We start from the raw sequence: 26,813 nt of genomic DNA on the forward strand, positions 1-26,813 counted from the left end.
AGTCAGAGGTGAACTCGTGCAGCAGAGGGAGGAACTGAGGACAGTTGGAGAGCAGTTGGGGATCAGCGTGGCCAAGGTCAAAGGGAGAGCCCTCGAACCAGTCTGTGAGGCATCACACCTCAGGGCTGGGAGAGTACCTTACCTCAGGGCTTGGGGAGCACCTTACCTCAGGGCTGAGGGAGCACCTTACCTCAGGGCTTGGGGAGCACCTAACCTCAGGGCTTGGGGAGCACCTTACTCCAGGGCTGAGGGAGCTATAACCTCAGGGCTTGGGGAGCACCTAACCTCGGGGCTTGGGGAGCATCTTAACTCAGGGCTGGGGAGCACCTAACCTCAGGGCTGGGGGAGAACCTAACCTCAGGGCTGGGTGAGCACCTAACCTCAGGGCTGGGGGAGCACCTTCCCTCAGGGCTAGGCGAGCACCTTACCTCAGGGCTTGGGGAGCACCTTACCTCAGGGCTTGGGGAGCACCTAACCTCAGGGCTGGGGGAGCACCTAACCTCAGGGATGGGGGCGTACCTAACCTCAGGGCTGTGGGAGCACCTAACCTCAGGGCTGGGGGAGCACCTAACCTCAGGGCTGGTGGAGCACCTTACCTCAGGGGTGGGGGAGCACCTTACCTCAGCTTGAACAGATTCATCACGAGAAAACTTGGCGTTCCTCGAGTCACACCACCTCAATCTCACACAGGAGGGTCTCAGAAATGGAAATGGGACTCAACAGATTGATTGTACATTGTCAGTTGATTGTTGTTCCAAATAATTGTTAGCATTAACATTGTCTCCATAAATTGGTGTGACTTTTCACAAATGGTCAAACAAATTAGTTATGTGTATTGTCTACATTTCTAGATTTTATATAATGAATATGAATAAAATATTGATTTTTAAATAAATATAACTTGGTTTTAATGTTCAACCACACTGACTTTATGTGCATGGATCGAGTGTCAGGCAGGAGTTAAGCTACATGGGTCATATGAATATCTAGCCATGTGATAACATCTAGCCATGTGATAACATCTAGCCATGTGATAACATCTAGCCATGTGATAATATCTAGCCATGTGATAACATCTAGCCATGTGATAATATCTAGCCATGTGATAATATCTAGCCATGTGATAACATCTAGCCATGTGATAACATCTAGTCATGTGATATATTTTTTTTAACTTAAAGGTCATTATGAAATTAATGCCAGGATGAAATGTCAGAGTAGAAGTGCATTTGTTGATATCCCGATTAGCTCATAAAACTGTCAGTATGTCCACATTTCATTGGCATGAGTGCATGCTAAGTCAATATAATTGAAAGCCCATTTTGTTGTTTTGACAAATTCAAGAAAAATTCTAATTAAGGTTTTAGTCAGCCAGGTTAATGAAATGTGTCCACAATTTATTTGATGAGAACATTTATTATGATGACTTTCATTCCTTGGCCTATATCACATTGTACCATTTGTTGCCTATGGCTCTGTTCACACCTGGCATGAGATTTCTTGTCCCCCATATCTGATCTGTTAAAATCCTCCTTCCCTTCACCCAGTTGTCCAACTTCATTTATTCTAGTTGTAGCAAAGTGGGTAATATCAAAATGACAGTTATCTTCACAGGAAACTGCTACAGTAGTCCAGTTCCAAGTCATGGCCGATGCAAATCAGCTTTTATGTTCCAACTTTGGAGGTGATTTCATTAGACTCGTTCACAACCAGTTTGCAAATCATTCTGGCGCTTCCAAGCACTGAATATAACTTGAAGTAATGTAATGCCAGGTGTAAACAAAGAATATGACATTCATGGTGGATGACCTTGGACATTTTAATCGTAACATAGCATATACAACACTTCAGTTGTAAGGATCTTGACAAAACTTTCAAAGATAATGTCTTCGTCTTTGACAAAACTTTCCTTCATACTGCACACTCACTATTTGTCTTTAAGGGCTGTTTATACATTATCAATGGCCATTATGTGACAATGTTTGTGTGACAAAGAGACTTGGTTCATTGCATTACTGAAAACACGAGTAAAACATGGAAATGTTACTTGTTGACACAATTCAACACTGCACATTTAATGAGAATAAACAGCCCTTAAATGTCATGGAGATCAAGCAAGATTAGTTTCATTTTTGTCAAGCACTTTTGTCTTGGTTACATCTCTCAGAGAACATATGACCAGAGAACATATGAACAGGTGATGTTACAACTACAGAGAATATTAATTTTAATTTCTAATGCTTGAGTTCTTTGACCTATCACTACTGGCAGCAAGACGTTTAAGCAAATATTAACACATTTCTGTAAATAGTTATACAGAATAATTTCTGTAAGAGTACACGTCTGTAAAACCCAACAGTTGTTTCTCTCTTAGTGACCATCAGCCACCTTAACACCATCTTTTACCTGCCTGTGATTACTTTAAGTATAACTGATTCTAGAGGCAAACACAAATATGTTATAGCATTCAATAGACAAAGGCATTTACAGCTATTAAGTTGAAATACAGTCAAGTCATTTAGCCTGTTCATGTACAACGAGCATCAATGAGCATGACGTTACTTCATTGCCACTTGATCCAGATTGCAGATGGACTAGAAATGCATGTTTACTGGATATTTTTTGTTGAACTTTTTAAATAATGAAGAATACCACTGAGAAGTTGATTTTAGTCCAACATCCACAATATTAAGAGGTGTAATACAGGTGTATTTAACATGCTGTAAGGAGCAACACAGAGTTGTTTTTGCTCACTGGGAAGCTTATAGTTCTACCGTATGCCTGCACGCATTTAAATACTACTTTAAAGACAGAATACAGATAACACAGAGTTCCAGCAGTGCTGATTGTTTAAGGTTAACTATTAGCAATAATAATTCCTGCAGTGGTTCAAAAGTGAATGCTAACAGTGTTGTATTCTCAGTAGTGAGTAGTGTGGTGAAGGCGAAGCAGTGACATGTGAGTACATAAGAAATACTGTACATGAGATGATGTCCTTATTTTGATGTATTTCAATGGTCTTTCTCAAATTAGTTTGGAAACACAGTAGTACCTTTCCAAAAACACAAACTCTTCCAGCCGGGTTTTCACTCAATAATTTGCATATTGTTTTTCATTAATGGTACTTCCTTCATTTTGATGATGGTACTGTATGTCTTGGAATCCACATACAATTTTCTTTTTTTGTATGTTGTCATGTCTACACTACTTTTCTAACAGGCAATGATATATATACAAATACAAAAAGTACAAAAATGTTATTTTGTAAGAGAATAGGCTATTCCCCGTCACTCCTCTCTAAAGGATAGTGTTAGTCTATCCATTGAAGTCTTGTCTTATGCATACATCCAACTTGTATGAATGGCATGTGGGATCAGATGATTTGACATGACAAGTGTTCTTTTTTGAAGACATATTTCTGATGCAGTGAGGAAAAAAAAGGTTCAATACCCGAGGTAAAATGATTGATATTCACAACTAAGCCATCTGAGTGTTAGTATCAATCAGGAACACAGTAGGATTTTATTCATCTCAAATGTACAGAAGTACATACGGTACTACGTGGTAGCTACTGCGCTTCAGATTTATCACATGACTTCTCATTGATTGTTGTTTCTTGGCTCTGTGTGTCTTGCAGGCAGCAAGCCATGGGGCTGGGTATGTAGTTGAATGGGGTAACCCTAACCGCCATGCTGGGGGAGCTCTGACGGAAATGACCGACGCCACCTGTGTGAGTTTCCACAGAGTGTGAATTTCCAGTAGAGGCTGTGCTGTAGCTCTTTAGGCATCCATCAGAGCCTCCATCTTGGCCGGAGCCAATGCTGATCTTTCTAAGGAGGTCTAGTCTCGCTGCCTCCTCTGAGATGACTGGAGCTGTCTCAACAGTTGGAGAGGTGCTTGAGTTGGTCTTGTTGGACGAGAAATCCTCTGTTTGGACTGTGGCGTCGCTTGTCTTTCTTGAATTAAGTAAAATGGTCGGCAGTTTCCCTGGCAGTGCCGGTGGTTTAGGTTTTGGACCTTCAGGAACAGGCAACAGAGGCAGTGCAGTAGATGGCAGAGTGCTCTTCAAGATTTGAGGAACATCCTCATCCCGAATTCTCCTCCAGGTGACTCTGTCATTGAGACGTGATCCAGTTCTCTGCTGCTTCTTATTTGTATCGTCCTCACTCTTGGCTCGCCCACTTGAGTCAGAGGACGAGGAGCGGAGGGAGGAACGGCTGGTTACTCTGCTCAGTATGTTAATGCTGGGCGATGAGGAATGGTGCTTGATTGTGTCTCTTTCCTGCTGCTTGGTTGCAGAGATGTTCCTCTGAGGCAACCTGCAGGGACTCTCTGAGCTGGTTCTCCTGGCTGGATGCCTGGTTGAGAGGTCTCGGTCACTAGAGCAGGCTCTGGACAGAGTCACAGTCTGCCTTTGTAGCCCCTGCCTTGACTCTTGCCTTTGCCCTGGCCCCCTTTCTTGCATCCTTCTTGGACCCTGAGCAACTGCCTTTAGCTCTTGGCATCGAGATGAGCAGAGGAAGACTGCAGGAGCACCTGGGATTGTTTTTCTGGGCGATGCATGCTGCGAGGTAGGAACAGAGCGTGAGGACGGACCGTCACGTCTCATCATAGTCTTTGATTCCTTGATGAAGGTCAATTGCCTCAGGAACCCATTGCGGTCAGATTCGCTGCAGCTTGAATGGACAGATGTCACGCGATTGGCTGGAGGTATTCTTTTTCCTGCCACCTGACTGTTTTGCCTGCTGATACTTGTGGGTTGGTTGGTTACCAATGGTGATAGAGTTCTGGACTGTCTTGCTGCATTCTGCATGAAGGGTATTCGGACAGGTGACTTCTGTGTTTTGTGTGCTGGAGATTTTGGGGTCGGATTTGAAGGAACAGTGGAACGTCCATTCCTTTCAGGTGGACTACTTGCTGGTGTGGTATCTTTTTTGGAAACAGATTGACTAGTTTGTGAGGGGAAGGTTATTTTCTTCGGTGACTGTCTCGATGGAGTAGAGCTTTGAGATGATCCAGATGATGAGCTCTTTGGTATCCTCGGAGGTGGGGTTGAGCTTCTTTTCGGCAAACACCACTGTGTGGAGTCACGGGGTTGTCCCAAACGGTGGAGACTCCTTGACCTCTGTTGAGCAAGGTTTGGATTCTTTGGAGCATCTGTCTTGGGTGACATTTTGTTAGGAGGAGGTATTTGTGAGAGATTGATCTCTTTCTTAGGGGTGTATGTCACTGTTCTACCTCTGAAGACCACTGGCAGATTTGGAACTGGCTTACGTTGGTTAAAGTCCAGAGGTTTGTTAGCTTTTTTGTCCTTAAAGATCTTATTTTCTTTAGGAGTAAAACTAGATCCAGACATAAAAGAGAGGACAGATTCGGTCTCTTCAGAGGACGGTTCTTGAGACTTTGATGCTTGTAACCGTGTGACAACAGAATTAGCGCCTTCTTGTATTTCTCTCCATTCAACACTGTTGAGGTCTGAGTCTTTATCCGAAGCCATATCCTCACTGTCAAATTCTTGTTCTTTGTTCCATCCACTGGCCACATTCTGCATGACGTTTCTTTGTTTCTGCTTCTTCTCTGCTTTCTTTCTTGCAGAAAGCTTCTTCCTCTGCTTGGGCATTGCAGATGTTATGCATTTTTGCAGAAGATCATCCTCTGAATCCATACTGACTGAACTTGGTGAGCTTTGTTCCTCATACTGATTGTGGATGTGCATTGGTCTTTTTTGTTGGGCCTGGTTAGATATCTTGTTGTGTTTGTTTTTCACCCATATTTGCTGGGCTTTTGATTGGTGTTCCTCAAATTCTGCATCAATCAAAGAGCTAAGAGATCCACTAAGAGAATAACATGGGGGTGTTTCGTCCATTATTAGTTTGTGCTTGATCCTATTAAAACCTTTGGATCTTGTCTGGGAATTGTCAATCCGACCAATATTAGTCATACTTCGGGAGAGAGTGTTCTTGCTGGACTCTCTCATCTGTTTTTTCCCTGCCCTTTTAATCACTCCCTCCTCTTTGTCTGTCTGTTCATTGTATAAGCAGTAAATGGCTTCCTCTGTGGGACAGCGGATGGACTGAAAAGCCTTGTTCCCCTGGAGTGCTCTCTGATTTTGGTTCCCCTCTGTGTTTGGCTTTATGATAGGCAGATCCAGTTTCCTTGTCAGGACCTGTCCCTGCTTTTGTCTTTGTTGAATGGATGATTGATCATGCTTTCTCTGGTTAGCCACTCTATCAGCCACCTCTTTGCTCTGCATCAGTACTCTTTGAGTGGGAATGACATGTTTGATTGACCTGTTGATTTGATTGACTGGTATGTCAGGCTGACTGGTCATTTTAGTGTTCTTGTGGAAGTGCGAGAAAACCCGAAGGTCTTCAATTCTCTTTGCCTCTTGATCCAACAATTCCTGTTTGTTCATATTTCTTACCCTCCAATCTTTTGCCCCCTTGTCCCTCACTGGGTACTGAAGTGTTTCGTCACTTAACGATGTCGTGCTGGAAAAGTTTACGGGAGTGCCCTCGGCAGAATCAGTATATGAGGAATCATCAAGATATAAGTCCTTTTGTTGCATTACAATCCTTCTCCCTGAGCACATTTGATTGGCATTGTTAGGAACCATCATATAAACAGGTATAGGTTTTCGGGTTTGTGAGTTTAGAACATGGGTGGGTAAGGTGGAGATCAGGGATGGCCTTACTTTCCTGAACTTGGAGGGCATTGCTGAATTGATGCATTCTTTGAGAATTTCTATATCGTCATCTGAATTGCCCTCACTATATCTTTCCCCTTGGTCCATAAAGGAAGGATGCTCATTGTCATCTGGCTCTCCCTGAGCCTGTGGGGATGTTGAATTGTTGTCCTTTTGCTGGAGTATGGGGGTCAATTTCAGTTCAACATCCTTCTGAATGAAGTGCTCATGAAGAGGTAGAGCACTCAAGCTAGAGGCGCATGAAAAGTTCTCTGTCGGCTTTTCGACTGTAAAGTAGATCATGGTGTCTAAATCTGGAGGCAGGTTGAACCTTTCCTTAAAGTCTGCAATGTCCATGAACTTGCGCAAGCTGCTTTCCCACTGCCCTGCTGTCCCGGCGTTTTGGCTTTCTGTACCATTTGATTCAGCAAAGCATGGAGTTTTGCTTCGACTGGGAGGCATGGTTTGCCCTGGACTGTCAGGAAGATCACTTGGACTTATGGTCCCACTGATCATTTCGCTGCATGGATCACTTAGTATGGAGCTGGCAATTGAGTGAGATTCAAAGCTACCCAGTGAGCTGACAGAGCTACAACGACTCATCACAAGTGGGGTCTCATGGATGTAGTTCTCTGACGAACTTGAAGGTGATCTGTCCTCAAGTATGCCTGGTGAGACACCCCTCAGGAACACCTTTTCATGTTTGGTTGGGCAGGGAATTTCAATTGGATCAGTCCCAAGGCTTTGACAGGTTTTTGAATCAGTGACTAGCAGTTGGCTATCACTAAGATCCTCCAAGGTCTCATTCTCCTCCTCCCTCTTTACCAGATCCTCATCTTCCACTTCAATGATCTCAAGTGATGAGTCACTCTCCAACTCACTTTGACTCTGCCCGTCAAGAGCTTCATCACCAGAGGAGAGGGAGGACAGGGAACTGCAACGGGAGAAACAGATTGGTGTGTTCTCCACTGAATACTTCTGCAGTGTCTCCATTGGTCCAATGGTAGGACTTCTAGCAGAGCTCATTGGAGAAAACTTGGTTAAACTCCCCCCAGTCATCACAGTTGGGACCCAGGCTTGTCTCCTCATTGTTTGAGCTGCATGTACATTGATGGCAGTCTTTGCAACACCAAACTTAGCGACACTTTGAATTAGAGGGATATGTTGATAAGAAGGGGACAGCTTTATGGAAGTCATGCTGACATCAGAAGAGAATTTAGTTGATAGGCTAGCTGGTGTTTGAGGGGGCAACGCTTGGCTCTTCTCTGTTTCTGTGCTATTAAGATCAGGCAATTTCACATTTTTGCTGTCCACAGAATCTCTCTCTGGTACGTCGATCTGACTTGTCTCATTGAGGACATGAGCTCCGACGTTAAGGTATTCTTGATGGGCCACCTTAAGATCAAGCTTGTTAGGCCGTCTCGCTGAGGGCCTAATCTGGTCCTTGCTACCACAATAGCCATCACTGGTGCTGCCACTGTTCAGACTGTCAGTGGACAAACTTGCATGGGTAGTTTTGAGACGTAAGATAGCATGGGCTCTGTTTAGACGTTCTCTGTGTGCATAGCTGCTGGTATCAGAGAGGCGGCAGGGGGAGCATGATTTGGCCCGGGCCTCATGGAGTTCATCTGATCCATAGGGCAGGTCTGCAAAACGGTCCTCTGAGCTAAGGCTAAAGCTGTCCTCCGAAGATGTATGCATGGTAATGTCCTCCACAAGCTTATCAATCTTAGCCACAGTGTTGGTGATCTTTTTTGCTAATTTTTCTGCTGCAACAGACACCTCATCTTCTGGAGGCACTGGCTTCTTTTCCTCTGTCTGTGGTGGCTCCACATCTCTCTCCGGTTCACTGTCCTTCTTGCAAAGCTGGTTTTGAAGAAAGTTGGAGTTGGTCAGGAACATGGAGAGCATGGAGAAACTCCCTGTGTCCAGACTACTGGAGACATTAGGGGCCTCATCATCGTCAAAGCAGCCCGAGTCAGATGCATAATCTTTTGCCAGGCTCTCGATGTGCCACAGTGGCTTGTTGATGCTTGGATGCTTGGCACAGTTTTTTTTTTCAATAGAATCAAATGTCTCCGCAAGGTGCTTTGCATCTAGTTCAGCCTCTAGTGCTTTCTGCTTCCTCATGTAGAGTGAGGGCATGCAGGAACCAGGGGATATGACCGCGGCATCCTTATACTTGAAGGGCCGGTTCGTGAGCAGGTTCCGTAGAGCTGCGGCACTTCCCATGGCTATCATTTTGTGCTTGGAGTGGATGAGGTTGCGCAGCATGCTGACCGCTCCCAGGTCCCACAGCAGTTCCTGGTCCTTGGGACTGCGGGCAGAGAGATTCCAGAGGGTCCCACAAGCGTTGCTCACAATTGTCAGGCTGTGGGAGCGCAGGTGCTGTAGCAGCGTTTGGAGGCAGTTGTGGTCCCTGAGGATTTGCCTGTGTTGAAAGAATGAGAACATACTAAGTATACAAGCATGTCAGAATGAAATGTGCAGAAATTGATGACAATAATCATTGAACAGTTGCACTGATGTAGAATTCCATTCAAGGAAATACCTGTAATCGTCCCTGGTGGCCACAAGACTGGACACATTACGCAGGATGCCACCTCCACTCTCAATGATTGCCAGTGAGTTGGTCTGACATCTGTAGGTGAGGGTGCTGACCAAGAAGCCCAGAGCCCCATCTACTGAGCAAATGGCCACCTTGTTCTCAGGACTGTGTGCTGACAGATTCCACAGAGCGCTGAGGAGGCTCTTCAAGGTGGATTCCTAAAATGGGATTTTGCATTAACATTGCATTAGAGATTTAAAAAATATATTATATTTTGCAATTATTTCCTTTGATAATTGCTTTGGTTACAATTGCCAACATGAATTAATCACATAATCTAGGTGTGATTTTACCTTTGTAGCTTGAAGAGCACAGGTTATCAATCCTGTTACACTCCCCACGTCTCTAAGGACCCTCTTGCTGTTGATGTCTGCACGCCATGACAGATTTCTAAGAATACTCGACACTACCTGTGAGGGAACAATAGACATAACCTCTTCAGCCATGTGGTATTGTAAAAATGTATTTGAAGCACTGAAACTAAAAAGAGTAATGCCTGGTGATCCTGAAAGGGTGACAGAATTAATACACTCTGGAAATAGCTTTAGTATAGTAGTAACAACATCGAACCTGATGTAGTTCCTCACTATCAGATGCAAGTTGGGTGACAATGGCCTGCAGGCAGCTTTTCTTTGTGCAGAGAGTGGCCTGTGTAAAATAAAGGTCAGACATATAGTTGAAGTCGGAAGTTTACATACACTTAAGTTGGAGTCATTAAAACTCGTTTTTCAACCACTCCACAAATTTCTTGTTAACAAACTATAGTTTTGGCAAGTCGGTTAGGACATCTACTTTGTGCATGACACAAGTCATTTTTCCAACAATTGTTTACAGACAGATTATTTCACTACTAATTCACTGTATCACAATTCCAGTGGCTCAGAAGTTGACATACACTAAGTTGACTGTGCCTTTAAACAGCTTGCAAAATTCCAAAAAATTATGTCATGACTTTAGAAACATCTAGTAGGCTAATTGACATAATTTGAGTCAATTGGAGGTGTGCCTGTGGATGTATTTCAAGGCCTACCTTCAAACTCAGTGCCTCTTTGCTTGACATCATGGGAAAATCAAAAGAAATCAGCCAAGACCTCAGAAAAAAAATTGTAGACCTCCACAAGTCTGGTTAATCCTTGGGAGCAATTTCCAAATGCCTGAAGGTACCACGTTCATCTGTACAAACAATAGCACGCAAGTACAAACACCATAGGGCCACGCAGCAGGAAGGGGACGTGTTCTGTCTCCTAGAGATGAACGGACTTTGGTTCGAAAATTGCAAATCAATCCCAGAACAACAGCAAAGGACCTTGTGAAGATGCTGAAGGAAACAGGTACAAAATTATCTATATGCACAGTAAAATAAGTCCTATATCGACATAACCTGAAAGGCCGCTCACTAAGGAAGAAGCCACTGCTTCTTCACCAAAACCGCCATAAAAAAAGCCAGACTACGGTTTGCAACTGCACATGGGGACAAAGATCGTACTTTTTGGAGAAATGGCCTCTGGTCTGATGAAACAAAAATAGAACTGTTGGCCGTAATGACCATCGTTATGTTTGGGGGGAAAAGGGGGAGGCTTGCAAGCTGAAGAACACCATCCCAACCGTGAAGCACGGGGGTGGCAGCATCATGTTGTGGGGGTGCTTTGCTGCAGGACGGACTATGCACTTCACAAAATAGATGGCATCATGAGGTAGGAAAATTATGTGGATATATTAAAGGAACATCTCAAGACATCAGATTTGTTGCAAATGGGTCTTCCAAATGGACAATGACCACAAGCATACTTCCAAAGTTGTTGCAAAATGGCTTAAGGACAACACAGTCAAGGTATTGGAGTGGCCATCACAAAGCCCTGACCTCAATCCTAGAGAAAATTTGTGGGCAGAACTGACAAAGTATGTGCGAGCAAGGAGGCCTACAAACCTGACTCAGTTACACCAGCTCTGTCAGGAGGAACTGCCCAAAGTTCACCCAACATATTGTGGGAAGCTTGTGAAAGACTACCCAAAACATTTGACCCAAGTTAAACCATTTAAAGGCAATGCTACCAAATACTAATTGAGTGTATGTAAACTTCTGACCCACTGGGAATGAGATGAAAGAAATAAAAGCTGAAATCAATCATTCTCTCTACTATTATTCTGACATTTCACATTCTTAAAATAAAGTGGTGATCCTAACTGACCTAAGACAGGGAATTTTTACTATGATTAAATGTCAGGAATTGTGAAAAACGGAGTTTAAATATATTTGGCTAAGGTGTATGTCTTTATTGAAAAATGCCTTTACAAATCAGATAAATATGTATCCCTTTCAGTGGTTCGATGCTTTTCGGATGATACCTTGTTGACGACATCTCCGAAAGTAAGGTTTGTCAGTGCCATTCCCGCGTAGCGTCTAAGTGCCATATTGATGGGATCGTTCTGCATGCCGTACAGCTCCTGGTCCAAATGCATCACCTCTGCAACCACCTGCAACCCTCCTAAACAGATACACCCGCCAAGCACATCACAAACTGAATAATAGATTCATTCACATATCATATTTTTCTTTATGGTTATGCTTTATCGTCTGTATATTTCCCGTTGACGTGTTGTTCACTAACCTAGTTCATTCATGGCTCTTCGGTACTCCTCCTCGAAGGAAAGCTTCATGACAGCACACATGGCCTGGCAGATCTGGGGCTCCACTGGCTCAGGGATGTCTGAACGGAACACGGACAAGTACATCTTGAATTACTCTCACATCACTATATAATCCACAGTCTGCTATAGAGATCACATTAATCTCCTAAAATAATCCTCCTCTACTAACCTGTGGTTGTAGTACCCCCAGGAGAGGGAGTACGCACATGGCTCTCAATCCAGTCCCTGCCGCTGTCACAGTGAGAGCGGATCTGCTCCAGCACGTGCAGCACCCTCATCTCCCGCCGGGCCTGGCCCTCGTCGGGCTGGGAGTACACTATGTTATGCAGGGCAGTGCTGGCTCTGGACTGGGCCTCCCGGCTGCATGCTACACTCCTGGCCGACTCTCCGGCGCCCCCTGGGCCGTCGTGCAGGATCTGCACCAGCAGGGGAACGCAGCCGGACTTGCGCATGGCGATGCAGCTGTCTTGGGAGCTGGACAAGGCCAGCAGAGTGCGGGACATCTCCTCCTTGTCCCGGTTGGCCAGCATGGAGAGCAGCCAGAACACCATCTCCACCTAATCCAGGTGAAATACATGGCCGTGGAGAGTATTTTATTCATTCATTTATTTACCTTTATTTCGGCAGATAAGTCGACTGAGAGATGCCTCAATATTTTATAGCAATGATTATAAGCATAACTTGCATATTATGTCTAATACCTTTGTTAAAACCAAGCATAGAGTTTATTTGTTATAATTCATTGATATTATATTTAAAAGGTGATTGAATTGCTCCTCATTTGTTATGTCATTAATGCATTTCTTTTGAAGCAATGTTTCTTTAATGTACATGTGTGAATAGGTTGGTTTACTGTTAAGTTTACGTTTCCCATGTATCTGGTTAAGTTGTGACTAATGAAGTAGCTTGTTATGATGTGGCCAATGGGAGAGTTGACCTGGTTAACAGGAGGCCTGGGTTGAAAACAAGAGAGAGGAGAGACGTTGAAAAAAGAGAGAGGAGAGACGTTATCAGTGTTGGTGAAGAAAAACGACTAAAGAAGACTATAAGGAGAGACCAAAGACATACCTACAGAGTTTTGAAGGGAAATACTGATTTAATTTTTTTCCAAGAGAGTATTATTATATTGTTAAGAAAGACCTATTGGAGACTGGAGCTGCCTTCACATTGTGGATACATTCAACATCCTCAAGGCTAGCCTAGCATCTTGCAAGGTCTGGAGAGAATTACTTGTGGACGATCGGCGAATTATGGTTTCCACGGGATATCGGTTGCTGCTACGTAGTACTGGCTGCATTGAAAACTGTGTTTGCGTTGGATCTTGTGAGGACACCTCACCTGCACCAAACTGCTATATGGTGCTGAGGAAATATCTACGAGTAGTCAGTAACTGTAAGGACCAACGCTAGAGTAGAGAAACAGGTATGGTGAGTCAAACATTTAATTAGGAACAGACATGAAACAAGACAGGAACAGAGTCAGCACACGGGTATACAAGGACATATGACAATCAATGCTGAAGCCGGGAACAGAGCGGGGGAACAGACAGATATTGGGGAGGTAATGACAGAGGTGATAGAGTCCAGGTGAGTCCAATAATCGCTGATGCGCGTGACGGAGGAAGGCAGGTGGGCGTAATGATGGTGGCAGGAGTGCGTAATGCTGGGGAGCCTGGCGCCCTCGAGCACCAGGGGGAAAGAGCGGGAGCAGGCGTGACAGTACCCCCGACGAACCGGCAGAGGTGTGAGAGCCTGGCGAGCCGGCTGAGGCATAGGAGTCTGACGATCCGGCTGAGGCATGAAGGCCTGTTAATCCCGCTGAGGTGTGGGAGTCAGATGAACCGTCGGAGGCGTAGCAGCCTGACGAGACGGCTGGGCGTAAAAACCTGACGATCTGGCTGAGGCTTGACGTGGGATGGCCGCCATCCGAGCAAACCGGGGCAAAAAACCTCTCGAGCCAGCTAGGGCGTGACAGCCTGACGAGCTGGCTTAGGCACCCCCGGTTCTATCGGTGGCGGCCCCCAGACCCGACGTCACCACCAAACCGGAAAGCCAGCCCTCCCCGATGCTTCGTTTGTAAAGCCCTTTTTACATCAGCCGATGTCACAAAGTGCTGTACAGAAACCCAGCCTAAAACCCCAAACAGCAAGCAATGCAAATGTAGAAGCACCGGTGGCTAGGAACAACTCCCTAGAAAGGCCAGAACCTAGGAAGAAACCTACAATTTTTAATTTTATCTGAAGTTATTACCCTAGTTTGTAATCACCCTGGCGAGTTTACAATAGGGATTCTTATGTTCTTCTCACCTAATATCCCATCTCGTTCAGAAATCTAAGTAAGGTAATATTGTAAGAGTCAAATTCGAGCCTGGTGAGAGGGTTACATATGTAAAACCATCGAAATACCCCGTCGGAAAATGGTGGTTGAATATTATCATAAGCATGTAAGATCTACTTTCACTACACATGGCTCGATGGGATCTGATTATTGTCCACACACAAATAGTCATGTAAAAAAATGCAGAGCCACTAATGCAAACTCCATTCATTATTACTAAAGATGTGATGATGGCCTTACTTTGCTTCCATCTCCTTGTGCATCCAGAGCAGAAGCAGTCAACGCATGTTCAGTTTCGGGAATAGGCTGCTTTTCACAGCTTGAGATCTGCAAAGAAAGAGAGGGATCGTAAATGACATGGTTTCAAATTTCTCATTTTGTAGCGTTAAAGTCAATTGCAGGCGGTTTGCTTTGAACTTTCTATTAGGGCTGGGAATTGCCTCACAATACGATATTATCACAATACATCGCTGCTGATACGGTATGTATTGCGATTATCACGATTCTACTGTATATGTATTGTGATTATCACGATTCTACTGTATATCTATTGCGATTCTATACTGTGATTCTATTGCAATTTCCTCAGCATATTGCTCACTATATGTCGGCTGCAGAGAGACGGAGGAAGGCAGGTGGGCGTAATGATGGTGGCAGGAGTGCGTAATGCTGGGTAGCCTGGCGCCCTCGAGCACCAGGGGGAAAGAGCGGAGAGAGCATGAGAAAAATGTTGATCAGTCATGGAAATAAAAGTGCTGAAAAAACTTAAATAGAAGATGAGAAAAACAAAAGAAGAACAGGATGAAAAATACCAGAGTTTTGTGGAGTTACAGCCGACCAGCGGTAGCTAATACTACCTAGAAAAAAATGATAATAAATACATATATACAGTACCAGTCAAAAGTTACTCATTCCAGAGTTTTTCTTCATTTTTACTATTTTCTACATTGTAGAATAAAAGTGAAGACATCACAGAGAGAATGCCAAGAGTGTGCAAAGCTGTCATCAAGGCAAAGGGTGGCTATTTTTAAGAATCTAAAATATATTTGTATTTGTTTAACACTTTTTTGGGTTACTACATGATTCCATATGTGTTATTTCATAGTTTTGATGTCTTCACTATTATTCTACAATGTAGAAAATAGCACAAAAAAAAACAAAAAACTGGAATGACTAGGTGTGTCCAAACCTTTGACTGTGCTTCTACACCTGCATTGCTTGCTGTTTGGGGTTTTAGGCTGGGTTTCTGTACAGCACTTTGAGATATCAGCTGAAGTACTGTATATATTACAAAAATTGTTCAAAATCGATACTTGGAGTCAAAGTACTGATATAATATAAACCAAAACAAATCAAGACTGACCTTCAAGTTCCCCTGAAAAAATGTCTTTTGTTATTAATTTCAGTCTAAATTACAATCTTTTATTTAAAATAGAATAGATTATCTAAAATAGACTAATATCTTTGTAGATAAATTATATTCTATAATTATATTCAATACTGAATGTACACAATTGGAGTTGGTTAAGTTTATTGGGTTTAACAAACTTATTTTGAAATAATTACATCTGAATAGAAAGATTATGAACATCTAATTTAAAATAGTGTTTGTTAATATCCCATTAAAATTATTGTGCAAATATAATTATACCCGATAAATGGGCCAGAATAAATAACATTAGTAGATAATAGGAAAAAAATAAATGACCTAAATTTGCTGTCCAAACATAAAACAAGTATTTAGTAGTCAACATCAGTATCTCCTGAAGTGAACACCAGAGTGAAATGTTATTGTCAGTAGACAACTAACCGATATCAATACATTTAATTTCACCTCCTGCATCTTAATATTGGCCGTGCAGACAGACATTCATGTCTTTTCTCATAAGGTATGAGTTGCACACTCCCAGCATACAGACACACTCCATTTGGATTCAACAAACCGATTGGCTCCATCACAAATCTTCAGAGAGTCATCCATCAACTCTTTCATTCCCCCAGTCGATCACCATGGTAACCAGGCTTGTGCCTGATCACACCGAAGACAAGCTTTCAGACAAAGGGGAAGGGCTATTAGACATATGCTAGTCTGAATAGCTCCACCATGTTGTGAGTAATAAAGTGTGATCTCGCCGATAACAAGATAAACATGCTAAATGTGTCTGTGTTTTGATGGATTGAATCTGCCGTGGATTTTACCCCTTTAATTGTCGTAGCCACGCAGTTCAAATAAATAATCAAACGCTTACAATGGATTGCATAGGAACCTGCTGTGTGATGCAAGATGGTTGACAATAGCCCAGAAAAACATGGAACAATGTGTCTATTGTTGTCCCTTTTAATTCACATTCTTCCTGCATCCTGGTACTAGAGAACTCATTGCTATTCTCCTACAGAGCCCCAGAGGATAGATACACAGACACCTAAACGGGCCGGTCTGAGACCCACTCAACCGAAACACCCACTCCTGCTGTGCCAAGCTTGCAGTGCCCAAGCAACACTATACTCTTTGGGAGGAGCTACCAATTGGAGCCAAGCTAAAGAGGGGCAAAGCCTGTGTTCTGCAAAAATCATTTTGTGAAAACAGAACACAGGATTATCTGTCACTGTCACTTGCTTGTCTCAATCTCTGAATATAGTATGTTCACATGCAGACTAATAATTTGATATTAAACTGAGTATGGCAGTAAGCCAAGTATGGCATTAGTCATACTGCTTATCTTAAATCGGCGTTAGGTCATAATCGAAGTAAGCATACGCCGATTAAAACACCTGGTTTTATGAGCGACCTTTCATGTAAACTTCTTAATCATACGTAGTGTGTTGTATTTGAAGTGGGTTCGGGAAAAACTGAAAATATATATCTAGAAATAGTTTTCAAATACAAACTTTATATGTCCGAACTGTGTTCTCACCTCACACAGGCTCTTCTCCTGGGTGCCTCTGGACTCCTGGGCCTCCTGTAGTTCTTTCTCCAGCTGTTCCAGACGAGCCACACGGATCTGTGAGGGGAGACAGAGAGAGAGTCTTTAGTCGCCACAGTCATTTTGTGGCACGACAAACATTGTCCAAACATTGTACAACAACCTCTGAGAGCACTTTTCATTTCTTGGTTTTTCATGTAAAATGTGTGTGTTGCATCCAAAACATGTTTCAGAAAGAAGTTCCACACGCAATAATGTAAGTGAAGATATTGAGAACAGTTGCCAAATGTTACTGTGTGTGTTGCCATGACAGAGACAGACATGGCAGAGAGTGCCTCTCCTTACCTGTGTCCTCTGGACCATTTCATCGCTGGTTCCGAAGCGTTCCTCCATGACAGAACGCAACTGTTGTGCCTCAAACTCCAGCTGCTGGCGAATGAGGTCAATCTGTATGGAGAACTGTTAAGATAAGGAAAAAGAGATTAGTTTCCGCACAACACAAGCCTCCATTTTGGGGCATTCTGAAACAAAATGTACGCTAGCTTCTCTGCCAAAGAGTTTAACCAAAGATTTAACCCAAGATAGACCAGAGCCTGTTGTTTCCAATGGGACCAAATTAATCATAGTGGGCAGAACCAAGCATGAGCTAGAGAGATCCTACTGGTGCAATCTAGCAATTATTTGCATATTTCTGTTATGGAACGACCTACTCTGTGAAGTGCGCGTGTGCAATAACTGAATTCGCCCTTGCAATCCTTCTAAACAACAACAAAAAATGTGAAACTTTGGCAAAGGGTAAAGTCTTTAAGAAGCAGTCCACTCTGTTTGTTACAGATTATAGTTTTGGAAAGAGAACTGTATGGAGACCAAATGCTTCATTGACGAAAGAATCTGCAGAATGTCGGCCAAAATCCATCACGCTCCATCTTCTCACACTGCCTGCCGCTGGGCTTCCTCTCATCACCATATTTGGTAGTGAGTGAAAACACCAAGTGGATGCTTCACATTTATACATCTTGTGAAATATCTGGCTCATTGTTCTACTTGATGGTTGAACTCTCGCCTGTGCGCCTGTTAAAACAATAATGAGTTGATTTCATGACAATGAACATGCAAGAAAGCAATGAGCAATAAGACATGTTGTGTCTGTCTATGAAATAATAAAGTAATGCTCTACTCATACTCTAAACTGTTTCCAAAGAGTCATTTTCAAACAACAAGCACAAAATGAAATACGAGGGGGCGACAGTTTACATTTCCTGCAACTGAGTGCTGAGTACAAGTATACGTTGTACTGTATGTTATGGGCCACTGTGTCTGAGCACTGTGCAGGAGAGACTATTCTGGAGACTCAGTGGTGTTAAAGTGCTCTCACCGTGTCGATGCGTGGCAGTTGGTTCAGCCGCTGAGACAGTCCCTGGAGCTGGCTGTAGTACCAGTGACGCTCCCGCTCCTCCTTGTCTATCTCACTTAGCAACATCGTTCTGGAACACACCCAGCTACATTTAACACTTTGACTACCATCCCCCACAACATCACTGGGGATTCCTAGTACCTCACTTTTTTTTGTTGTTGTTGAAGGGACTACTGATTTATAGTGAATTATTATTTTTAAGGTATTATTTTAAAGATTTGATTTGATTTAGTATTACTAGTAATACATACATCTGATTGAACTATGGTAAAGTGCTAACCTCTCTTTGTAGAGGTCTTCCAGATGCTGGGCCGTGATGCGTCTGTCTCCCAGCATGGCTTTGGTCAGGGCTCCAGGGTTCACAGCCGTGCCCTCCCCAGACAGAGAGGAGCTCTGGCGGGATGAAGGCCGCAGGGGGCTCCTGGCTCTGGAGGAGGAGGGAGGCAAGCAGGCCAGACAATCGTCCATGTCACCCGACTGAGCTGCCAGACTGGCTAGACTGTCTGGGAGAACGCGCATGTTTTGCGGCTGGTACTTCAGCTCATAGTAGTTGGTCAAGTCCATGTGCAACTCTGAGAGAGAAATGTCATTAATATTTGGAAAATTAAATAGGATTTTATTTTCTAAAAATGAATGATTGGAATAGCTGATATTGAATTAATTAATGAGTTGTGTACAATATCAGTCTAAACAGACATTAAATAGTGGGAAAATAGATAGAAAAGCACAGGGTGAAGGCACACATACCTTTGAGCTGGTCCAGCACATCAGTCCTCCCGGAAGAGGCCAAAGTGCCAGCCTCCAGCTCCAGTTTGCTTTGCAGCCCCTTCAGAACCCCCTAGGGAAGAGAAAGCAATTCACTATCTGTGTCCAACCAGAATCCCAGTCAAATTAAATTGTTGTGGCCACAGTGAATCCAAAAATGAGTCACAACCTGTTGGAATTACAATGTCCTCCTAGAGATGAAAAAAGCAAAGCAACTACTGTATGCCTCCTATTCCTGTCCTTTCTTTTTCCTCAGTAGGCCGCCTGAAATCACAGCCAAGTCAATGTAAAATCCAAGCCTTTTCCTCAAATCAATATTCTCCAAGGGGTTGTTTTGAGGTTGGAAGGTTAGGTCTATTTGCCACCAGTGTCTGGCTTTGTGAGCTCCCTACAGAGCGTCCTGGTTGTCTGCTGATAGCTCAAGCTTCCCTCAGGAATATAAAGGCTTTAGCTGAGGATAATCCAGCTGTGTGCCAGAGGAGTGATAGGGTGTACCAGCATGACCTGGGGATGGCACCTACAATTAAATCTTAAAATGGTGACCTATCCAGACTATTATATGATTGATGTTGCTGGCTGGAATGGAGAAATTGTTTTGGTATGTTTTGTTGTTCACTTCGTCAATTCAGATTGAAATAATTTGTTATGAAAGAAGGACGAGTGGGACGTTTTCAATAACCAGATTATGAAAAATGTTTTGACCTTTCTGCTCATGCCTCAGAATCAGGTAACCAGTGTTTCAGTGGTAGTCCACAGTACACAGCATTTTGGCTAAAGCCACACTAAAGCACATTGGGAACCCTGATTCCACCCCTCTTGGGATGGTCCCTAATTCTTCCAGTAATCCAAACTCCCCACAAACTGGGATTCTTGCAACGTTTAATGCTCGCCTGGCACAAAACTGTGACCTAGGCTATAATATCACCACAGACCCTGACACAGATATCCTATTATGATGCATGTCTATAAAAGCCAAACGTTTTGTTGACAAACAGACAGATACCTAACAGTAAACCCTAATTGCACATGGTGTGACAGGGAGGAGTGTACAGAAATTTGAAGCAGGTTTAGCCACAGAGAAAAAAATGACTATATCAAAGAAGAAATATCCTGTCAGACAAGCTGGGATTTCAAGCAGCAAAATAATCGATAATGAGAAAATGTCTTAGCGGGCTATGTGGTCTATTGGTTTCCTTCTTCCTCTGCATCTTGTCTCAATCCCTGGTGGTATCATTACTGTAACGAGGACAACTGGTTAGATCAGTGCAGAAAGAGGAATGATTTTAAGGGTAGCTCAGTGCCTTGTCTATCCAGGCCAGGAATTCTAGCCATGAAGCATTAGTGTCTTCAGTCACTCAGGAGAGAAACCGGGTCTCTAGCGAAGGAGTTACATTAAGTCTACAGCATCCTTCAGAATTGGGGATGAACTCTATCCATCTGAGGCAGAACTGAGTGGATTTTGAATGGGGAAATGTCCTATCTCTATCTAAATCATACTATTAGCCATGGCTTGACAAAATGGAGGGAATCTAGGCATAGAGAAAATCCCAAATGAAAAATGTGTCCTTTTAAAAAACAAATGACAATTGCTGCCATTATTATGAGCTATCATCAAAGCAACATATTCTCATCTGTGTCTTCATATTTAAAAACATCTTAAGTCCAGATGCATCGAAATAACAAACAACAAATGAAGAGGTCAAGGAAATCTGGAAATGGTTGAAAATCCACCTTTCTAACCAATCATCAAATCAACAGCCCAATGTTAGCCTCCTATTCTTATTTCTCCCTTAGCCCTGGGGTCGTCCCTCTAACCTCTCTCACCTTCATGTCGGTGGTCTCGTTCTCCAGCTTGGACAGGTGGTTGGAGTTGTCCTCCAGCTCTCTCCGCAGATGGGAATTCTCCTGGCGGAGAGCTTCCACCTGGTAGACCAGCTGGTCATAGGAAGCCGTGGAGTTTGCCATCTTCAGACAATGTTGTGGTTCCTGCAAGGCAGAAGAACAAGTGGGGCCGGAGCTTAATGAGCGTTGGAGAGGAGTTTCATGGCTAACTCCAGCACATTATGCATTGCTTATTATAATTCCATTGTGTCTTTGTAGCAACAGTTATAGGAAAACAGGCAGTTTATTTCCTAATACAGTGCATTCGGGAAGTATTCAGACTGTTTACACATTTTGTTAAATTACAGCCTTATTCTAAAATGGTCATCATCAATCTACACACAATACCCCATAATGACAAAGCAAAAACAGATTTTAATGTTGTTGTTGTTGTTTTTTTGTTTTTTTTTAAACAAATATAGCATTTCCATAAGTATTCAGACCCCCAGAAATTACAGCCTTGAGTTCTTCTTGGGTATGAAGCTACAAGCTTGACACACCTGTATTTGGGGAGTTTCTCCCATTCTTCTCTGCAGATCCTCTCAAGGTCTGTCAGGTTGGATGGGGAGCATCGCTGCACAGCTATTTTCAGGTCTCTCCAGAGATGTTCGATCGGGGTTCAAGTCCGGGCTCTGGCTGGGCCACTCAAGGCCCAGCCACTCAAGGCCCAAGTCACTTATGTATGTTTGTAATAGTGTGTTATATGTGAAAATGTGATCATATTATAAATGGTATTTTAATGTTTAAGGACTATTGGAAGATTAGTCCAAATGGGGACTAAAAGAGATCCAAATGAAATAAAATAAAAATCAAGGACATTCAGAGACTTGTCCTGAAGCCACTCCTGCGTTGTCTTGGCTGTATGCTTAGGGTTGTTGTCCTGTTGGAAGGTGAACCTTCGACCCTGTCTGAGGTCCTGAGGGCCCTGGAGCAGGTTTTTTTCACTCGATCCTGACTAATCTCCCAGTCCCTATATACAAAATAGTTCACCCATCTAAAAACAATACCCCATAATGACAAAGTGAAAACATGTTTCTATAATTTTTTCACATTTAGTGAAAATAAAATAAATAAATATCTGCAATAGTGTTCACACCCCTGAGTCAATACTTTGTAGAAACACATTTGGCAGTGCTTACAGCTGTGAGTCTTTCTAGGAAAGTCTCTAAGAACTTTCCACTCATGGATTGTGCAACATCACAATTTTCAAAATTATTCAAGCAACTTTTGCCCATTATTCTTTTATAAATTCTTCAAGCTCTGTCAAATTTGTCAAAACTCACATTCTCAAACACATAGATCCCCTGAACGCAGCTCATTCTCCAGATCCCAATCACCTGAATTCTGATCACCTGTTCACACACCGGTATGTCATTATCACACACAATTTGGTTCAGTTCGTTGCCCCCCATTACTGTGAGGTATTGTTTGTTTTGTGACACACTTCTATTTGGAGCGCTGTTTTTTCCGGTGATTTTCTCCTCCCGTGTATGATAGTTTTTGCCTGCCTCACTAACGAAGCTTTTTGCCTATTCCCTGCCTGTACCTCAGCCTATCAGACTTCCTGTTATCAACCTATTGCCTGATCTCCCAGATGACGTTTCTAGCCTTTTCCCTGCCTGTACTGTTGCCTTTTTGGAACCCTGTGTATGACCTTCCTGCCCCTGGACCCAGCTACCTGCGTCCACCTGTGGTCCTTCACAAATAAACACCTGCTGTGCGCTGCGCATGAAACCAGCCCTCTGTCTCCCATCATGTTCATTACAGCTAGAAAACCATTTTCAGGTCATAGATTATCATAGATTATAGATTGCCATAGATTATCAAGTAGATTTACGTAAAAACTGTAACTCGGCCACTCAGGAACATTAACTGTTTTCTTGGTAAGCAACTCCAGTGTAGATTTGGTGTTTTAGTTGTTGTCCTGCGTCTCACAGTGTCTGGTGGAAAGTAGACTGAATTTTATTTTACACATTTTTTTTAAAATTTTACCTTTATTTAACCAGGTAGGCCAGTTGAAAACAAGTTCTCATTTACAACTGCGACCTGGTCAAGATAAAGCAAAGCAGTGCGACACAAACAACAACACATAATTTCACATGGAATAAACAAACGTACAGTCAATAACACAATAGAAAAAAGTCTATATACAGTGTGTGCAAATGGCGTGAGGAGGTTGGGCAATAAATAGGCCATAGTAGCGAAGTAATTACAATTTAGCAAATTAACACTGGAGTGATAGATGTGCAGATGAGGATGTGCAAGTAGAAATGCTGGTGTGCAAAATAGCAAAAAAGTAAATAAAAACAATATGGGGATGAGGTAGGTAGATTGGATGGGCTATTTACAGATGGGCTGTGTACAGATGCAGCGATTGGTAAGCTGCTCAGATAGCGGATGCTTAAAGTTAGTGAGGGAAATATAAGTCTCCAACTTTAGCAATTTTTGCAATTCGTTCCAGTCATTGGCAGAACTGGAAGGAAAGGTTGCCAAAGGAGGAGTTGGGGATGACCAGTGAGAAATACCTGCTGGAGCGCGTGCTACGGGTGGGTGTTGTTATGGTGACCAGTGAGCTGAGATAAGGCGGAGCTTTACCTAGCAAAGACTTAAAGATGACCTGGAGCCAGTGGGTCTGGCGACGAATATGTAGCGAGGGCCAGCCGCCGAGAGAATACAGGTCGCAGTGGTGGGTGGTATATGGGACTTAGGTGACAAAACGGATGGCACTGTGATAGACTGCATCCAGTTTGCTGAGTAGAGTGTTGGAGGCTATTTTGTAAATTACATCGCCAAAGTCAAGGATCGGTAGGATAGTCAGTTTTACAACAGTATGTTTGGCAGCATGAGTGAAGGAGGCTTTGTTTGCGAAATAGGAAGCTGATTCTAGATTTCATTTTGGATTGGAGATGTTTAATTTGAGTCTGGAATGAGAGTTTATAGTCTAGCCAGACACCTAGGTATTTGTAGTTGTCCACATATTCTAAGTCAGAACCATCCAGAGTAGTGATGTTAGTTGGGCGGGCGGGTGTGAGCAGCAATCGGTTGAAAAGCATGCATTTAATTTTTACAAGCGTTTAAGAGCAGTTGGAGGCCACGGAATGAGTGTTGTATGGCATTGAAGCTCGTTTGGAGGTTTGTTAACACTGTCTAAAAAGGGCCAGATGTATACAGAATGGTGTCGTCTGCGTAGAGGTGGATCAGGAAATCACCAAGAGCGACATCGTTGATATATACAGAGAAAAGAGTCGGCCCGAGAATTGAACCCTGTGGTACCCCCATAGAGACTGCCAGAGGTCCGGACAACAAGCCCTCCGATTTGACACACTGAACTCTATCTGAGAAGTAGTTGGTGAACCAGGTGAGGCAGTCATTTTAGAAACTAATGCTGTTGAGTCTGTCGATAAGAATACGGTGATACGAAAGAAAGGTTGAACAGACTGGTAATAGGGGTTGCAACAATGGCGTGGATAGTTTTAAAAATAGAGGGTCCAGATAGTCTAGCCCAGCTGATTTGTACGGGTCCAGGTTTTGCAGCTCTTTCAGAACATCTGCTATCTGGATTTGGTTGGAGAAGCTGTGGAGGCTGTGGCAAGTAACTGCGGGGGGGGGGGGGCAGAGCTGTTGGCCGGGGTTGGGGTAGCCAGGAGGAAAGCATGGCCAGCCGTAGAGAAATGCATGTTGAAATTCTAGATTATCGTGGATTTATCGGTGGTGACAGGGTTTCCTAGCCTCAGTGCAGTGGGCAGCTGGGAGGAGGTGCTCTTATTCTCCATAGACTTTACAGTGTCCTAGAACGTTTTGGAGTTAGAGCTACAGGATGTAAATTTCTGTTTGAAAAAGCTAGCCTTTGCTTTCCTAACTGACTGCGTCTATTGGTTCCTGACTTCCCTGAACAGTTGCATATCGCGGGGACTATTCGATGCTAGTGCAATCTGCCACAGGATGTTTTTGTGCTGGTCGAGGGTAGTCAGGTCTGGAGTGACCCAAGGGCTATATCTGTTCTTAGTTCTACAAAAGTGGCATGCTTATTTAAGATGGTGAGGATATTACTTTTAAAGAACGACCAGACATCCTCTACTGACTTGATGAGGTCAATATCCTTCCAGGTCGATTAGAAAGGCCTGCTCGCAGAATTGTTTTAGGGAGCATTTGACAGTGATGAGGGATGGTCGTTTGACCGCGGATCCATAGTGGATGCAGGCAATGAGGCAGTGATCGCTGAGATCCTGATTGAAAACAGCAGAGGTGTATTTGGAGGGCAAGTTGGTCAGGATAATATCTATGAGGGTGCCCATGTTTATGGATTTGGGGTTGTACCTGGTGGGTTCCTTGATCATTTGTGTGAGATTGAGGGCATCTAGCTTAGATTGTAGGACTGTCGGGGTGTTAAGCATATCCCAATTTAGTTCACCTAACAGAACGAACTCTGAAGATAGATGGGGGCAGTCAATTCACATATGGTGTCCAGGGCACAGCTGGGAGCTGAGGGGGGTCTATATCAGGCGGCAACAGTGAGAGACTTATTTCTGGAGAGATTCATTTTTAAAATTAGAAGCTTGAGCTGTTTGGGCATAGACCTGGAAAGTATGACATAACTTTGCAGGCTATCTTTACAGTAGATTGCAAAGCCTCCCCTTTCGGCAGTTCTATCTTGACGGAAAATGTTGAAGTTGGGGATGGAAATCTCAGAATGTTTGGTGGCCTTCCTAAGCCAGGATTCAGACACGGCAAGGACATCAGGGTTGGCGGAGTGTGCTAAAGCAGTGAGTAAAACAAACTTAGGGAGGAGGCTTCTAATGTTAACATGCATGAAACCAAGGCTTTTACAGTTACAGAAGTCAACAAATGAGAACGCCTGGGGACATGCATGGCCTCTGATAACCTCCACATCACCCGAGGAACAGAGGAGGAGTAGGATGAGGGTACGGCTAAAGGCTATCAAAACTGGTCGTCTAGTGCGTTGGGGACAGAGAATAAAACGAGCAGATTTCTAGGCGTGGTAGGATAGATTCAGGGCATAATGTACAGACAGGGGTATGGTTGGGTGCGGGTACAGTGGAGGTAAACCTAGGCATTGAGTGACGATAAGAGAGTTTGCATCTCTGGATGCACTAGTTATGCTGGGTGAGGTCACTGCATGTGTGGGAGGTGGGACAAAGGAGGTATCTGAGGCATGTTGAGTGGGACTAGGGGCTCCGCAGTGTACCAAAACAATGATAACAATCCTAAACAACAGTATACAAGGCATTTTTGACATTAGTGAGAGTCATAAAGCGAGGCATAAAGCAATCACAGGTGTTGATTGGGAGAGCTAGCTAAGACAACAACGGGTAAGACAACAACAGCAACCGGTAAAATGGCGATGATTGGGCAGAGAGGGTCAGTTAACTACACACGGCCTGAGTTCGAGGCTGGGGCCGACAGATAAACAAAATAAACTAAATGGAGTACCATGCTTAATGAACAGTCCAACAGGCATCAGCTATGTAGCCAAGTGATCATAGGGTCCAGCAATAGATGAAACAGGGAAGCCGCTAGGTAGTCGTTACTA

The 26,813-nt window shown here is 43.5% G+C and overlaps 1 protein-coding gene across 1 annotated transcript in view; it reads right to left on the reverse strand.

Annotated features, from left to right (window-relative positions):
• Positions 1-1,400: 1,400 nt before the first annotated feature.
• The window catches only part of LOC110490301 (adenomatous polyposis coli protein 2), a 43,892-nt gene continuing 18,479 nt past the window's right edge, over positions 1,401-26,813 (reverse strand). The window contains exons 2-15 of the mRNA XM_021563655.2: positions 21,206-21,367; positions 19,364-19,454; positions 18,897-19,188; positions 18,578-18,686; positions 17,548-17,661; positions 17,194-17,280; positions 14,519-14,605; positions 12,112-12,499; positions 11,903-12,001; positions 11,640-11,779; positions 9,864-9,941; positions 9,587-9,703; positions 9,237-9,451; positions 1,401-9,116 (exon numbers count right to left, since the gene is read on the reverse strand). Coding sequence (XP_021419330.2) covers positions 3,569-9,116; positions 9,237-9,451; positions 9,587-9,703; positions 9,864-9,941; positions 11,640-11,779; positions 11,903-12,001; positions 12,112-12,499; positions 14,519-14,605; positions 17,194-17,280; positions 17,548-17,661; positions 18,578-18,686; positions 18,897-19,188; positions 19,364-19,454; positions 21,206-21,346 — 7,506 coding nt within the window. The 5' untranslated portion in view covers positions 21,347-21,367 and the 3' untranslated portion in view covers positions 1,401-3,568. The remainder of the gene's footprint in view (positions 9,117-9,236; positions 9,452-9,586; positions 9,704-9,863; positions 9,942-11,639; positions 11,780-11,902; positions 12,002-12,111; positions 12,500-14,518; positions 14,606-17,193; positions 17,281-17,547; positions 17,662-18,577; positions 18,687-18,896; positions 19,189-19,363; positions 19,455-21,205; positions 21,368-26,813) is intronic.

Source organism: Oncorhynchus mykiss, chromosome 1 (assembly GCF_013265735.2).
Source record: "Oncorhynchus mykiss isolate Arlee chromosome 1, USDA_OmykA_1.1, whole genome shotgun sequence".
Lineage (NCBI taxonomy): Eukaryota > Metazoa > Chordata > Actinopteri > Salmoniformes > Salmonidae > Oncorhynchus > Oncorhynchus mykiss.